The sequence below is a fragment of the Halichoeres trimaculatus genome, unplaced genomic scaffold (assembly GCF_033239565.1).
Source record: "Halichoeres trimaculatus isolate MK-OKI-2021-1 unplaced genomic scaffold, fHalTri1.1 fHalTri1_scaffold_11, whole genome shotgun sequence".
Taxonomy (NCBI): Eukaryota; Metazoa; Chordata; class Actinopteri; order Labriformes; family Labridae; genus Halichoeres; species Halichoeres trimaculatus.
The window spans coordinates 36,680,871-36,698,723 of record NW_027437189.1 but is presented as its reverse complement, the minus strand read 5'-3'; the positions used below and the strand labels follow the sequence as shown (position 1 = coordinate 36,698,723).

Here is a 17,853-nt window from a genome sequence, read left to right as displayed (position 1 = left end):
AGACATGGACCAGACATGGACAGGGACCAGATAGGGACCAGACAGGGACCAGACAGGGACCAGACAGGGACCAGACAGGGACCAGACAGGGACCAGACAGACGCCAGACAGGGACCAGACAGGGACAGAGACCTGATGCAGAAAAGTTTGTTTACTCCATTAGATTCATGAAATTTGGTCCTGTTTAAGAGTTGTCAGAGACAGAGACTTAAAAAGCTCAGGAGCTCAAATGTTGAAGGTCCAGAGTCCAAGATAACCCCCTGTTTTCCGATGCCTAGACAGCTGTGGAGCTCACCTTGTGACTCAATGTCGTACAGACCCACGGAGCAGGTGTATTTAACCAGATCAGACAGAGCCCTGGACAGCTTCATGGTCTTCTTCTTCCTGTGAGGTCAAAGGTTAGCATCATACATACCTGTAGAATTTCATGATTAATAAATCAATCATCTTGGGTGAAGCTTACTTGCTGTGGTGAAGCGGAGCTTTGGAGGCGCTGCTCGTGCTCTCCTGGTCGGTGTCTGTATCCTCGAAACTGGACGTCTTCTTCAGCTTGGTTGTCTTTTTCTGAAAGAGGAAGATTCATTAAATCTTGTTTTTAGTAAAAATGTTCTCATCAAAGTTACCTGAGTCACACACGTTTGACAAGTCCAGTAAAACATCATATTTCATTAAATCAAAAGACAAAAATGACGCTTGAGTTGCTTGGGAAGATCTGCTGTCAGCATCGTTTGGTCTTTAGGTGTCCTTATGTTTGATTAAAAGGAACAAACGCTGAAAAGTTTCTAAATAAAACTGTTTCTTAAAAAGGACAAAGGGTTAAGAACACAAACCTTGCGTTTGGAGAAGCTCCCGATGAAGGACCGTCCTGTTCGCTTGTTGCTGCTGGGGTTGGACTCGTCTGCCGTGTCCGTCCCGTCCTCGCTTTTACCCTAATGACAGATGAAACTCTCATTTATATCTTAATAAAAAAAAACACCTTACAAACTCTCTTATTAGGTTTCTTTGAGCAGTAATATTCTGAGAAATCATGAAAGCTCTTTGACGGGCAGAGGAATCCCAGTTAAACATGGATTATCATTTCTGCTTCAATGTGGATAAAAACAAAGGCAGCCAAGCTAGTCACCCAAAACTCCAGTCTAACCACAGAAACTCATTAATAGCTGAAGCTGTGACAGAAAAGTGTTCCAAAGACATTTTGGAGCCTTGCGTAGTTGTGTGGAGATATATCAAAGATCTCTGATTTGCAGATTAAATGAGACATCGTTCAGAGCTTCAGACTAAAATGGTGATTTGGATGCTAAAAGGCTAAGAGCAGAGAGAGATCCCTCTTCCTCTCTGTCCCAGGACTGTCTTTGAGTGGTGAATGTTTCTTGTTAGACTTCTGGAGTCTCTGTGAATTCTTTTGCTTGAGTTTTTACTGCAGTGAGATTCATCAGCTTTGGTTTCATTGAACACATTAAAGGTTTCTGTGTTTTCTTTCCTCTGAGTCAGAAACCTCTGCGCTTTCTGCTGCTGATAGTGAATCAGCAGCAGCTTAAAGTCATCATGTTGCTTCATTTGTTTGCACTGATCTGATCCTGCAGAGATTTCTGCATTCAAAGAGCGTGTTCAAGTCTCCTCTCTGCAGACACACAGTCATTGCACCTGCATATCAGGAGGTGCAGGTTTGACTTCAGCATAAACCAACACGATTTTGGTCTGCATCAATAAAGTCCTCAACAGGAACACTGCATTAATTATAAACCCTGCAGAGATTACAAACCCTGCAGAGGTTATAATCCCTGCAGAGGTAATAATCCCTGCAAAGGTTATAATCCCTGCAAAGGTTATAATCCCTGCAAAGGTTATAATCCCTGCAGAGGTAATAATCCCTGCAGCGGTTATAATCCCTGCAGAAGTTATAATCCCTACAGAGGTTATAATCGCTGCAGAGGTTATGAAACCCTGCAGAGGTTATAAACCCTGCAGGAGTTATAAACCCTACAGAGGTTATAATCCCTGCAGAGGTTACAATCCCTGCGGAAGTTATAAACCCTGCAGAGGTTATTAAAAACCCTCGAGAGGTTATTATCCCTTCAGAGGTTATAAACCCTGCAGAGGTTATAATCCCTGCAGAGGTTATTAAAAACCCTGCAGAGGTTATAATCCCTGCAGAGGTTATAATCCCTGCAGAAGTTATAAACCCTGCAGAGGTTATGAACCCTGTAGAGGTTATAAACCCTACAGAGGTTATGAACCCTGCAGAGGTTATGAACCCTGCAGAGGTTATAAACCCTACAGAGGTTATCAACCCTGCAAAGGTTATAAACCCTGCAGAGTCCTTGTCTACCTTGGAGCTGGTTTTCTCCGTCACCTTCCCACCAGGGGGGATGGCTGCGATGGTGAAGCTGTCGGGGTCCTCTCTGTCCCGGATCTTGGACTCCTTCATCAGGTTGTCCAGCTTCTTCTTGGCCATGTTCTCCACCTGCTTCCTGTTTGCCGATGTCTGGAGGAGGAGGAGGAAAGAGTTACAGACAGAGGGATGAAGGCTGGGACTGCATATGATGGAGGAGGTGATCATCTTTAGAAACTTCCTGTGAAAATTATTCTCTTATAACAACCTGCTTCAGCCAGTGGTTGCTGTTTTAATCAAACTGTCCATAGCCAGTTTTTAAAATGCTTTTTTGACTTCATTCTAGGATCTTATTTTACTTTTTTATTTTTTTTTATTTTACATTGTAAGGTGTCCTTGAGTGTACTAAAAGGCAGGATTCAAACATAATAATAATAATAATAATAATAAAAATAATAATAATAATAATAATAATAATAATAATTTCTGCACTTTAAACAGCTCAGGTTCTTAGACTGATGGTTTTAGATGTTTGTTAATGTACTTTCACCCATACATGTGTATCTTGGTATGTTATGTGTTAATAAATACATTCAAACGTATTCAGAGTATTTAGTCATCTCAAACTGTTAATGTTAATCTAAATCTCTGAACTAAAGGATGCAGACACTGTTTGTCTCGCTCTGGTTTGGATAAAGAAAACATAAAACACATTGTAAAGGGTTCTCCCAAATCTGTCAGAGAAAGATCCACAGAGAGCAAACATTAAAAAACAGCAGATCATGTAACTTAAAGCAGAAACTCTCAGGCTTTTAGATGAACAGATGTTTGAGTAGAGGAACACGTTCATGATGTGAGGGTTATGGAGAGAAGCTGATGTATTTGTAACACCACAAATGGTTAATTTAAGACTCAGTTTACCCAAATCACTGGACGTATAATCACAGCTTGTACAGAAACATGTGGCCTGTTTAAGTATTTCTGTTTGATTTGATTGTTCCTCTTCATATTTCAAACAGTGCTTCAGCAAAAACCAGTACCTGTATGGATGCAGGAGTCCTTGTTATGGGTTAAAATAACTAGTTTCTCCAAGTGGTATATTTTAAAAGAAGCTGTGTTTTTGTGATTGAGGTAAACTGAGCCTTAATGTGAAGTCCTCCTGAATACTAAACCCATGAACAATCACTCTAACCTGCCCTGACTAAATTTAAAAAAAAAAAAAGTCATGCAGGATTAAAGAGGGGGCCCTCCGGAGCATGGAGACAGTAACTGATTAATAAATCAACATTTTAGCTCTGTGATCATTTCCACATGCATGATGATGACATATTAACAGAAGGTAAGAATGATATGCACATGCTGAGTTTGGCCACAAGATGGCAGAGTGTCTCCATAAACCACTTCAGGCATGAATCAGCTGAGGCGAGGTTATCTGTCAGAGCTGAATGTGCACTGAAACCAGCTTTCTCTCATTAATGATGCAGCACAATCACTGCTCAATGATTAATCTAACACACACAATGTTGACTACACTTAAAAAAAAAACAAACAAAAACAACCTTTTTTTTCCTGTGTTTGATGGACGGAGCTCACATCTGTATTAATTATGTCCCCTTATACCGTCTCACAAACAGTATCTAAAGCTTTTCTTTGCAGCACTTTTAGTCAATAATTGACTCTTAACCACTTCCACCTTGATCTCACAGTCTAGTGTGAAAGCTTCAGTGAACAGCTAATAGACATGACATGTACAGACATAAAAAAGGGGTCATTGTGATTTTTTTTTGGTCTTTATTTATTCTGTCCTTGGTGCCCCTACAGTATTTTAACATGATTTACAGCTCAATAAAAATCCCTGTTTTTCTCTCCCTGGTGGTTTAGTAAACCCTTATTTTAGCCTCTGTCAAAAACTCTTTGTTAACTCCACAAACCCCCTTCCCTCTGATTGGCCAGCCCTCTGGAGGCCTCTCTGCTAGTTTTAAAACCTTATAGACATTTATAAGAGTGCATGCTTTGTTGGATGGGTCTTTGGGATGAGGCTCCAAATTTTCCCGGCAGTTTGAGAAGTTTGGCTCATGAACAGATGAGATTTCTGAGATGACTGAGAATGAGCTCTTCATACGATACCTTCCACTTTGACAGAAGCAAGCAAGAGTTAAAGAGAAGAAGGGACAGAAGGAGAGAAGAGCAGGACATGAGAACAAATAGCTGCACAGAGAGGAAGAAGCAGAGAGCAGAAACAGGAGATCACTGCGTGGCTCCAGCTGACTCCAGACGAGAACCATCCAGAACATGAGACACATGCAGAGAATCATCATCTGGACACAGAGCCTGCCTCTGAGGACAAACGTGTGGGGAGGAGGAGCAGAGTGGATACGTACATCTCCGTTCATCAGCTTACAGTCGTCCTCCATCTCGTCAGCACTGTCCTCGTCAGACACGTCCCCCTCCTCGGCGTTCTCATCGATGTTTGGAGGAAGTTTCTTCCCCTTTAGACAGAAAAAAAAAACAGGTCAATAAATATTCAGAATGATTCACATTCATCTGAACTATCTGTGCACACACTGTTCAAGCCATAAATACAATTAAACTCTTAATCTGGTGAATTATAATCTGTTCCTCTCCATCAACATCTGAACGTTTGCTGCCGCAGGGCTTAAGCTGCAGCTTGAAGCCTAAAACACTTGATTTGAAAAAGGTTGCATGTGGAAAAGGCTGAAATAACCATCAGTGTCTCTTTACAACCTTTGAAAACTCACAGTAAATCTTTTTAAATGTCTGAAGCTGCCGCACACGCCAGATGATATGATGATAAACTGAAGCTGCAGAGGTGTCCTCCTTTACATTTTCTGAAGTACAACATTCACAGCAAGTCACATTTGACTGTTAAAATAAAGCACAGGATAAAATCAACAAGAGATTATGCACCGTTTCGTCTATGAGGGGCGCCAGAGTCAACACAAACTGAAGGCTCCTCACAGGAGCTGAGTGTGAGTGAAAGTGAGTGAATAACTTCTAAATGGAGACAGTTTTAATCCCTCAGCCCTTGACTTTGCACATTCATGTCTAGTGAAGCGGTGACTCAATCCTCTGTAAGGTTAAAGGGGAGGAGCACACAGCGCTTGAAATAAAGATAAACCAGGACCTCACTTGAAACCAAAGTATATTAGAAATTTTCCATGATATGGAAAGTGCTGGAAATAAAGGTACTCATGTTTTTATCTGATATCCAATCCTTTGCTACTCCGCGTTGGCATTAGCTGATCTAGCTAGGGCTACTATAGCTACAGCTACACATATGCTACACATATGTCAGAGCAGGGTGACAGACTTGACCTGTTCAAGAGAACTTCATACGGGATACAACGCACCAAGGTAAGGTATTTATCAGTACAGTTACGTAGCGCTACAGCTTGAAACGTGACATCACGCAAACGCTGTAGTAGCCAGCTATATGTAGTGCTATCGGCAGCCTGGTGCTCCAACCTATCTGTAGGCTAACATGACAACAAGCTAACTTTGTCAGTTTGTATGTAGTTTAGTAGCTGTCCATATTTATCTGTACTCACAGCCCGGTGCTCTGAGATGTGTCTGTAACATGTAAGGTTAGTTAATCCTGGTTCTGTCCTACCTAGTGTTGTCACAATACCAAAATTATGATTCGATATGATACCTGTCTAAAAAATTTTGATATCGATACTTAATCAATACCATGGCAAACTTAAAATATGAGAAAACAAATTAAAAAAACAGCTTGAAGAGAAGGCTGCCTCAAGACAGTTTTTTTGACATCTGTTTGTGTGTCTGTGGGGCTAAGGGAGATTTGTAAATTGTGCTAATATTTCAGAAAACACACACACAACCACAAAGTTTTATAGATTACATGCAGAATCAGTTCCTAGAGGGAACCTGAACTGATTTATTATTCTCACGAATAATTCAACTAAATAGAAAACCAGAAAATAGTAATTGGTGTACAGTAATGAGCAGGTAAAATTACCCTGCCAGACTTTAACAGCCATCTATTGTTTTCATGCTCAGCACACTGTAGTTTAGCTCACACTGTGTGTGCTGATACACTAAAAAGTGCCCTTTAAACATGAATACTCTAAAAAAAATGTACCTGTGTTATTTAAGCTCTTTCACAGATGCAACTCTTTAGTGTCTCCTATAGGTTTCTATCATAGTTACAGTTAGAAAAGTACTTGTCACTCATCTAAACTGTGTCCACACCACAGCTCTGTGACTCAGGGCTGCGTGGTGGGGCAGCTCATGTGGTTTTGACGCTGATTATTTGTCATATCAACTACAAATTGTGGTGAACTAGTTTTCTTGTCACAAATTGACATTCGTTAGACTTTTGTGTTTGGGCACGTCGTTTGAATCTGTCACTCTTGCTCTTTAAGGAGGTGAGGATGCTGAACTGTGAGGTGCTTCATCATGTTTGTAGTGTTTCCTCCGTGTGTGTGTCGGTCCTAAGCTTTACAGACGGGCTTTGATACGTGTATTAGCTTACGAAGCCGCCCCGACTGTCGGCTTTGCACACAGAGTTAGAGTTCCGTGCACCGGCTTTTTCGACAAGCTGCGGCCGGTTCAAAGTAGCCCTGTCTGCCATGTCTGTAACTCCTTCTGTACTTTTGCATGCAGCTTAAGAAATCAAACTGCAAGCTAGTCAGCATGAGATCGGATTATTAAGATGCACGTTAACAACTTCGTCGGACTGAAAGCTGTCAAGCGTTGACACATGAAGCTAATACAAGCTCATTGTCTAGCTTCACAACAATACACACTTTGTTAAGAGCGCAAGTCTCCGCCCATTCCTCAGAGAGGAGAGAGGACCCAGCTCAGTGGCTGCAGACTCACAAGTTGCCTAAGTCAAAATGTCCCTGATTCAGACGAAAAAAATGCATTGGGGTATTGATACTTAAAACACGTGGTATCATTTTTTATTTCTTGAAAACAGGGGGTATTGATACTTTCTCAGTATTGGTATATTGTGCAACCCTAGTCCTACCAGAGCACATCTACCAACTCCAACCTCACCAAGCAGGACTAACCTAACCTCACTCTTCATTTTATTGATAGACTCTCAAGTTTGAACAGACCACTGCAGAATAACTGCTGACTGTGGGTTGCAGTCAGCATTAGCACAAACAGGTTAGCTCTTGTAGCCTTTAGCTTGTGCTCTCTCTCTCTCTCCTCTGTTCATCTTTCTTCTGCTCTTCTGTCCTTTTTCTGTTGGACAGTTAGGCTCCAGTGTCCACCATCACTACAAAATTAATCACAGAAATCGTTTTCAACAGAGAAAAACACAGATCTTCTCTCTGTTAAACTTTATCAGCCGGTGTGGTGTTGTCATAGAGACCCAGACGGGCTGTAAGTCAATCTGGTCCTGCTTGACCCAATCAAGAAGTAAAGAAGCATTTAGAAACAACCTGTAACCTGTAATATTAGTGCTGACTATCTCATTTCAAAGTGTGCATTAGGATCAGGCAGATATCTAGAATTTTCAAGACTACTTAGAAACTCCTCACAGGGACTTTAATCTTGAGACTTTGACACATGCTTGTCTCCCCTCTCATTCTAACTACTGCAACTCTTTGGCCACGTCACAACTTGGCCAAAAACAGAACCCTGATCTCCAAGTAAAAGGAGAGACCACATCCCTGCTCTTGGATATTTTCCTCTACACAATTTACGATTTGGTTTGTTGACTTTTAAAGAACACTCTGGACCTGCTCCCAGACTAAACTTCTGCTCTGCTCAGTTCATGTCCATGTATTGGTCGTAACCTCAGGTCTTGAGCAAAAGCTCTGCTCACTGTTCCAAAATCAAGACTGAGGTCTAAAGCTGACCTTTGACCTTTTCTGTCAGAGCTCCAATCCTCTGGGAAAACCTTCCTGAGGGGGTCAGATTGGCAGACTCTTTGGAAAAAAAAAAAAAAAAGATCAAGAGCTAGATTGAAGCACGCTCAGATAACATGAGCTGTTATCTGAGTGTGTTTCAATCTACATAGAATAGAATAGAATAGAATAGAATAGAAAATACTTTATTTATCCCCGAGGGGAAATTCAGGAGTCACCGCAGCATTTAAGAAAACAAAAGTAAGAAAGAGTATAGAAAGTGCAAAAAAAGTCCATAAGAAATTAGATGACGACATCCCGTCCACCACTCGTCCCCCACTCTCCAGCCCAGCCAGTCTCCACCTCCACAGGGTCCAGGACTGAGCCTCCCCAGCAGTCTGTTCAGTCTCTGTCTTCTGGATCCTGTTTGCTCACAGCAGGTGAAGCTCCTCCAATGTGGCGCCGGCGTCCGATGTCAGCTCCGTCAGCCACGTCCGTGAACAGCACGATGCCGCTGGGTTAGCACAGCTAGCTCGTCCATCCCCCGGGGCTAGATCCCACGTTCCCAACAACAATGGATGGAAGGACAGGTCCACGTCGTCACCTCCCAGCTCACATCCGAGAACCGGCACGTCGTCCTCACCTCCTCCTCCTCAGCTCGAGGGAAATCATCAAGCCCTACACTAGTTAGCATTGACATGCTACAGGCTGCTAACAGCTAATTTTGCATGTAAACAATGCAGCCATGGTTACATGTAGGATCTCCAGACAAACACAGGAGAAAAGTAGTAAAAAAAATATCGCCGAAAAAAGCCACAAAAAGTTTGGTGTCCGTGACCAACAATGAACCATACAAAGTGATGATCCACTCCAAATACAAAGATGACGAAAAAGAGACGAAAAAAATTACAAGGAACGGACAAAGACGAGAGAGCTGCTGCAACAGGCAGCTACTTGGGCAGCGCCATGCTGCTTTTACTCTATTTCAGACATGGTTCATACACAAAGTTTGCTTTTATCATTATTATTATTAAATGCATCCACCTTTATAAGATGTTGACTTCCTGATTAACACTAAAGTCATCTCAGATCTTAATCCCATGCAAAACGTCTATCATTCTACGCCTGTGTATGATGGCATCTCTGCAGTTTGAGGTCATTCTCACCATTCTGCAGTTTTTGTTCCTCATTCTCATTTCTCTGTCCTGTTAAAGCTGTGCTAAAGACGTTTTACTCAACTCTTGGTTGAAACTTGCAGGAGCTAATCTAAAAACGTGACTGAGATGGAGAAAAAGCTCCAACCCATCAGGAAGGAAACCCCTCTGTGATGACTGATGGGTGTTTTGCAGGTATGCATGCAGTACAAATTCTTTTTTTAAACTTTCAAAGACCTGAAAATGATTTCTGAGGGAAAATGTCAGTAATTGTTCGTAAAATACACTCTGCTCCTCTAAAGGGAATTCACTTTCAGAAATACTGACATTAATTTAAGCTGCCTAAGAGTCTCTGCACTGTGGGCTCCTCTGCCTGACTTTGAAGCAGAATAAATATGAATGCATATTAAGTTCAGTTATGGTGACGGAGGAGCTGTCTCCTCCTAAAGAGCAGTGATAAACTGGATTAAAACTGGCCCTGTGTGCGTGCCGTGCCTTGTTAATGCATCTTAAAGCAGCCTGTCTTGTTGACAGAGGCTCTGTCAGTGTTAGCATTGTTTTCTGCACCAGGCCCTTGTTAAAGCTGATAATCCTCCTCCCTTTATGGCTGTCTTGACATTATCTTTGTCTCACAATCCCTCCCGACAGCCGGAGCAGCCGAGCCGAGCAGAGGATTTAGTGGCCCATAAAAGCAGAGAAGGAGCACCTGTTGCAGCTCATTTCATTTTCATTGACACAGAAATCAAGGAGATATGAGGGAGAGAAAGAAGCCAGCAAGAGGTAGACTGAGAGGTTTTGGAAACAGATATCCATCCATCCGCTCTGCAGGGTGTATCGATTTAAAGTCATCAGCTGAGGCCTCTCCCCACAACACAGAGGTGTTGGCCTGAAGCAGAGTGAGGCTGGTAACATCCTGACCCTGATAACCCTCTGCTCCGTACACACACACACGCACGCACGCACGCACGCACGCACGCACGCACGCACGCACGCACACACACACACACACACACACACACACACACACACACACACACACACACACACACACACAGAGGTAAGGGTGCAGGTGGAGCAGCTGGCAGAGCTGTCTAGCGTGCCAGGTGTTGGCGAGCAGCCTGTTTTTTAGTGAAAGCAGCTGGTGTTGATTAAACCTTATTAACCTCAATAAAGTTTCCTGCCTCGCTTACAGACACATCTCTGCTCCTGGACGTTTTGCTACTGTATTAAACCCACCAAGATCTGACGGCTCATGGTATAAATCGATGCAGAGCCAGCTGAGAGGCCTTTGTTGACCCAAAGGGAAGCTGAGGGATGCAACATTTACAGATTTTGACAGTACGATAACGGTCTGAGGAATAATCACGGTTTTAGGATTATTATGCATTATTTCAGGGGTTGACATGAAGGTAAATTTGCCACTAGCCTAGATGCAAATCAAGTGGCCCCACCTTTTCAACCACTGACCCAGGAACAATTTACTTTAAAAATGAGGAAAAAGAAACAGGTAACGTTGGCTCTGCTTGGTGAGGTTGGAGTTGGTAGATGAACTCTGGTAGGACAGAACAAGGATTCACTTAAGTTACACATTACAGACATGTCTCAGAGCACAGGGCTATGAGTAGAGATAAATATAGCTGGCTACTAAACTACGCTACAAACTGACAAAGTCAGCTTGTTCAGATCAAGCTCCATGTTGTTTGGTCTACAGGGATGCTGGAAAAGAGAACCCCAAAGGTGGCAATTTCACCTAAATGGTTAAAAGTATATGTAGTTAGATCAGTCTCATAATAAATAAATGCACACAGAAGGATTCACAAATGTATACTGGGATCAATACATAAATGTCTCTCAACTCACAATTATTTTTCAAAGTTCACAAATGTATTTCTGATGCACACACTAATATTACTTGTTTTATATATTCATAATGAAAATCCACAAATGTTTATATATTAAAAATAATTTGCAGTTTTCGTTTAAAACAACTAAATATATTGTGATATTTATTTACAAACTGTTGAATCTGCATTCACAAACCGCTCATCATTTGTGAACATCGCTGCATTTGTGTGTGAAACTTTTTGAGACTCCCCTGACGTGGCTCGATCCACGAATGTGTTTTTTTCAATAGGGAAGCATCTGTAGCCAATCAGATTTCTCCCTCCTTTCAGCCAACATCTTCAATTTAGAAGCTTTATACAGAAAAACCAGAACAATGTTCTGACAAATCCTACTCAGTCAACTTTAGAAGAAATAATAACAAAAGATAGTCAGAAAAAAGGTATGATATCACACACCTATGATGTGATGTTATCTAAAATGTCAGATTCATACGGTAGACTTAAAGCTTGGAACGAGATCTAGTGTTGACAAAGGAGGATTGGAGGGATGCATGTAACATGGCACATAGCTATGAAGACAAATTTGGTGCGAAACGAATTCAAAGTCACAGAGAAAAACTTGTTTTTAACCAAGTAAATGAATTTCTTAACTTAAAACATATTCTGGAGACTCATCAGTCTGGTTTTAGGATGAACCACAGTAGAGAGACAGCACTTATAAAGATTTTAAATGACACCAGATGTAATTTAGATAACCACAGACTCACAGTGTTGGTTCTACTGGATCTAACCGCCGCCTTCGATACAGTAGACCATCACATTTTATTAAATAGACTGAGGAATGTGGTCGGCCTCTCTGGTACTGTTCTTAACTGGTTCACGTCCTACCTGACTGATCGAAGTTTCTTTGTAAGTATGGATACATGTTCCTCAGGAACCCATAAGATAGAGTGTGGGGTTCCCCAAGGGTCAATTTTAGGTCCAGCTCTTTTTAATCTATACATGCTACCCCTTGGGGACATCATCAGGAGGCACGGCATCAGCTTCCATAGCTATGCTGATGATACGCAACTGTACATTGCCGTGTCTCCTGATGATACAGGGCCAATTGATGCCCTTTTTAACTGCATTTTAGACATCAAGTCATGGATGGCAGCTAATTTCCTACAGCTCAACCAGGACAAAACAGAGGTTTTAGTTATTGGTCCTGAAGGCCAGAGAGAGAAACTCTTACCTAAGTTACAGGATTTTAAATCCTCAAAATCTGTAAAAAACTTGGGCGTGATTTTGGACTCTGAGCTCACTTTTATTTCACACATTAAAAACATAACGAAGATAGGTTTCTAGCATCTTAAGAATATAGCCAGAGTACGCCCGTTTCTCTCTCAGGCCAGCACGGAGGTGCTGATGCATGCTTTTATCTCCTGTCGTTTAGACTATTGTAATGCCCTGCTCTCTGGTCTTCCCAAAAAGAACATACACAATTTACAATTATTGCAAAACTCAGCCGCACGAGTGCTGACGAGGACCAGAGGGCGGGAGCACATTACGCCTGTTTTAAAATCGCTGCATTGGCTCCCCGTGCGTTTCAGGATCAATTTTAAGGTTCTCTTATTAGTTTTTAAGTGTCTTAACGGTCTTGGCCCATCTTATCTATCTGAAATACTTTTACCCTATCAACCCTCGCGGACCCTGAGGTCCTCCGGTGCTGGCCTTTTAACAATACCACAAGTAAGAACTAAAACTCACGGGGAGGCGGCATTCTATTGTTATGGTCCCCGATTGTGGAATAGCCTCCCGGAGAGCCTCAGGGGTGCAGAGAATGTTGATATTTTTAAAAAGAGGCTCAAGACCCATCTTTTTAATCAGGCTTTTAACTAACTAGATTAACCTCTTTTTATGCTTACCCCTATTTTTACACTTTTTTATTATAACTCTACTTTATACTATTATTATTAATTCTGTTTTGTTTATTTATTTATTTATTTATTTATTTATTTATTTATCTATTTATTAGATTAGTTTATCCTGTTCTATTATGTTGTTTCATTTCAATGTTGTTTGATGTTTATGTTAGGATAAAGATTTATTTAATCTCTACTGTTTTATTCCTTCAGTTTTAGCTTCTAGACCTTTTATCTCATTCTACTATTTTAGTCCCTCGGTTTTCCAGTGTTTCCTCCTGGGGGCCTGCCACACCGGGAGCTGTTTTTGGCCCACTGATTGGGGCGCTGTCCCATGGATGGCTCCGGCCCTGGTGGCTAGTGAGCTCTACACCTTGGTGTGGAGCCACCTGTCTGCCTGGGCTGGGGTGGTCCCTGTGGTGGCGCCCCCTTCAGCCATGGGCCATGGCTCCTCCCGGTGTGCGCAGCCCCCAAAGGTAGCTTTTTCCTCACCTCAGATCTTGGTGCCCAGCCATGTCTCCTCATCAACAGCCTGTCTATGTGTGTGTGTGTGTGTGTGTGTGTGTGTGTGTGTGTGTGTGTGCGTGTGTGTGCGTGCGTGTATGTTTGTGTGTGCCGGTATGTATGTCTATGTATGTGCGTGGGTGTTACCATGTTGCAATGGGTATATTTATGGGGGTGGGAGGTTTGGGGTTTGAATGGTACTCCTTTTTCTTTTTTTTCTTTTTTTTGTTTGTTTGGTCTTCCCTTTTGTTTTTATCCGCTGTGAGGCACTTTGTGTTGCACAAGCATGAAAAGTGCCATACAAATAAAATAAAGTTGAAAGTTGAAGTTGAGAAAGATGACCATAAATTTGAGTTTTTTTGCATACCTGAAGATATTTTTTTTCTGCAAATACATTTCAACAGTTACAGGTCTTCAGATTTGTTTTTTGCAAGTGCACAAATCCACTGCTGCAAGTGCTCACATTTCAATTCCTGCGCACTCTCACTTTTGCTCCTGTTTGTCTGAGATCTTTGGTGCAAAAGTAATTTGACCACTTGCAGGATACAGAGGTGGGGTCTAGTTCTCATCGTGTCTCTTCGTCCTGGCAGACTACCTGCGTTTGTTTATATCTGGCACGCCGCGCGCGCACTGATACGCTAAGTGACGAGCGCCTCGTAGCCAGCTGTGGCTCTGCAGCGGAGGTAGCGCCGTTTTACGACACAATGAGAACTAGAGCCTTATCTAGCGGTGTTTTTGTGTTAAAGTAACGCGCTGAAAATTCTCTAAATAAAGAATGCAGACCGATATCAGATTTTTTTGGTGGGAGTCCGTTTATTTGTGATTTTGTTCAAGTCAAATATGGCCTCGTCTGAGTGCATAGGAAACCGGCTGACGAGCAGGGAGGGGGTGTTTGGGTGAGCGCTCTGGGCTTCTGCTGCACAAAAACACTGCTGTAGGGTCATTTCTGCCCTAAACCTTGTGATAGGACCCAACTTGTTCCATCCATAGAGTGTATAGAACAGGTTCCATCCCAGAGTATCACTTTAAATCACCTGATGCTGGCGGTGAAGGGTCCTGTTGGCGGTAGATTCGCTCCGTGTCCACTCGCAAGCACTCTGACCTGCCAGAGTGGCCCTGCTCTGATTGGCCATGGTGGGCCGTGCTCCGATTGGTCATAGTAGCTGCCATTCTCCAACAGACCCCGCCTCCGTATCCTGCAAGTGGTCAAATTACTTTTGCACCAAAGATCTCAGACAAACGGGAGCAAAAGTGAGAGCGCGCAGGAATTGAAATGTAAGCACTTGCAGCGGTGAAATTTGTGCACTTGCAGATCATAAATCTAAAAACCTGTAACTGCTGAATTGTATTTGCAGAAAAAAAATATCTTCAGGTATGCAAAAAACAATTCTTCCACTACACAACTCCTAAAGCACTTTTATTTGCGGATGCAATTTTTTTTTGTTACACATACACAAACTTTTGGGTATCTTTTACTGAGACTTCAGCTTTGTTTTGCACCAAAGATCTCAGACAAAGGGGAGCAAAAGTGAGAATGTGCAGAATTGAGATTTTAACACTCGCAATAGTGGATTTGTGCACTTGCAAAAAATAAATCTGAAGACCTGTAACTGTTGAAATGTATTTGCAGAAAAAAATATCTTCAGGTATGCAAAAAAAATTCTTCAACTACACAACTCCTAAAGCACTTTTATTTGTGAATGCAAATTTGTAGTTACACATGCTCAAATTTCTAGGCATCTTTCTCTGTGACTTTGAATTCGTTTTGCATCAAATTTTTCTTCATACATACCAGGTCTATTAATATAGGGCTAAAATTAATCCAGTTCAAATGGTTAATGAGATTATATGTAACGCCAGTAGATCTCAATAGGTAGGATGAAATTTTTTCCGATGCATGCCCAAAATGTGCTGAATATGGAGGAACACTGGTTCATTGTTTGTGGTATTGTAGGACAATGTTATTGTCCTGGGAGGGAATCAGAGGTGAAAATGAAAAAATTGTATCTAAGAAATTTGTTTTGAACCCAACACCGGCTTATTCCCAGAGACACCTACATACACAAAAGCTGAAAGAGTGTTTATAGATATAAGCCTGCTAAATGTGAAGTGGTGTATTTCTTTATGTTGGAAAAATGTTCATGGGCCTGCAGTAAGTCAGGGGAGGAAACAGATGTTGTCTACCCTTCCACTGGAAAAGATTACTTATGTACTGAAGGGCAGACAAAACATATTTGAGAGAGCCTGTTTATCCTTTAATCTAAATATAAAAAACATGTGAAAATAAATGCTATTTATTCTAGTGTGGGCTCATAAAATTTATGCCTCCCTGCATAAGTCAGTTCCCTGGTCGTGGCACCCCAGTCTAAAAAGTCTGGTCCGCCCCTTCTTAACAGAGCGCACCTCAATGCTGTCTGTGTTATGTTGCTCTGCTCGTCAGCGGATGGATTACTGCTGAATGGAGGATTTAGTTGATAGAACAGAAAACGTTGCAGGTAAAGACAGGACTCAGCTTTCTCCCGGGTAAATGTCAAACAACTTCTCAGTCATGTCTGTCCGAGCAGCGCGCCGCTCTGTTCGATCGCCCATCGTCATCCCGTCTCCCTCCCCGCAGTCTGTTTTCACAAATCATGATCCCTCCATGTCACCGTAAGGAAAAATTTGAATTAATCAATATAATCGATATTTCGCCCAGGCCTAGAATCATGCCAGAGGCACGTCTGTAAACGGCAGAGTCTCGGCTCTCCGGAGCGCTTAAACCATATTTACTGAGCAGCAAATGGCAGAGATATTAATGAAAATATATCGCAATGTAGAAATCACGCATGATCCGACCTCAGAGGTGTGATACTTTTTGGGAGGTTTAGAATCCTACTCGTCATGTGGCAAGTCGGCGAAAAGTCCTTGTCGCCCAACAGAAAAAATGCTCGCCAATGGCGAGTGGCGAGTGCTAATTTCCAACGCTGAGTCTAACTCCCCTGCTGCAGATCAGATCTGGATATTGTTTACCAGATCAGAACCCAACAAATGACCAAAAAATAAAATCAACACCAAGTGTTCAAAAAGCTTCAACCTCTTCCTCCCTGTGCGAGCTGCTTCACCTCCCCTCTTCTATCTGAGAGTTCTCACACACACTTTCCAGGACACACAGCTGAGGCTGCTGCATGCCTGCAGTTAACAAAGAAATACGCTGAACCAGAGTTAGCAGCAGCTTCACTCAGCGTCTCTGGAGCCCTGCTCAGAGGAGACACTGACTTTATTACATTTATTCTGAGACCGTTTGCTTTTAAGAGGAGACTGCAGCAGAGAAACGACCCCTGGTAGATTCTGAGTTATGACAACCACTAAAGGGGCTCTAAACTACAAATGAGCAGAGGAACTAGAAAGAAGTGAAGCAGCCCTGACTGTGCGGTGAAGTGGACACACCTTTCCTAACACTGAACCACTTTACTCCCTGTCTGAACTTGTTTTAATGATCTTCAGTTGAAAATCCGTCTGCATGCAGCCGGATCCACAGCAGGAGGAAGAGTTTTCCAGCCAACTTTGGGGATGAGCTCTTAAAGCACCCCAGGCTCGCAGGCTGGCAGGCTTTGTTTAAGGTGGCCTGAGAGGCTAAACTCAGATCATTCTGGACACTTCAGCCGCTGGAAACCTGCAGTAAAGGTCAAGTGTTCGTTTAGAGCAGCGTGTTTTCCTAAAGTCAGCGCTGAAGCCCAGCCGGGTCTGCTGTGCAGCCACCGGATCACTGAGTTATCTTTGGTCAGATGAAGTCCAGACAGTGTTTCTCATTATCCACAGATCAGTGCTCAGATAACGAGACGTTCTGCAGGTACCACGCATCCACAGCTCAACCCCTGCATCCCTCCTGTTTGTATTCTGCTCTCATCTCCAACATGTTAACACTCTCTAATCACATCACCTCAATCAGTGGCTCACCGCCTTTGAAGTCTGCGCGGTGACGCTCACACCGGCCAGCATAAAACGAAGAGCAGAGATAATCACCTGAGGCTGGACTCCCCTCACCGGGGAGAATCTGACTCCAACATTTGACTCATTTAAGGAGCGCCGCGCTCTGACCCTACCTTCACCAGGATCTTGCCCCTCAGCATTTCTGGTGACGGCAGCCGTCCAGATTCTTCCGCTTTGATGTTGGACACGTCCAGCTTGTCCCCGAGGATCTCGATCAGGTACTGCGCCATCTTCTTCTGCTGAGGGACGCTGCAGTGGTTCTCGATGGACAGGATGACGGGGTAGCTGAGAAATAAACACACA

At 42.6% G+C, this 17,853-nt stretch overlaps 1 protein-coding gene across 1 annotated transcript in view; it reads right to left on the bottom strand.

Annotated features, from left to right (window-relative positions):
- plch2a (phospholipase C, eta 2a) overlaps positions 1-17,853 on the bottom strand; it is a 92,470-nt gene that overhangs the window by 22,064 nt on the left and 52,553 nt on the right. The window contains exons 9-14 of the mRNA XM_074680925.1: positions 17,664-17,835; positions 4,714-4,821; positions 2,330-2,485; positions 831-929; positions 464-564; positions 296-384 (exon numbers count right to left, since the gene is read on the bottom strand). Coding sequence (XP_074537026.1) covers positions 296-384; positions 464-564; positions 831-929; positions 2,330-2,485; positions 4,714-4,821; positions 17,664-17,835 — 725 coding nt within the window. The remainder of the gene's footprint in view (positions 1-295; positions 385-463; positions 565-830; positions 930-2,329; positions 2,486-4,713; positions 4,822-17,663; positions 17,836-17,853) is intronic.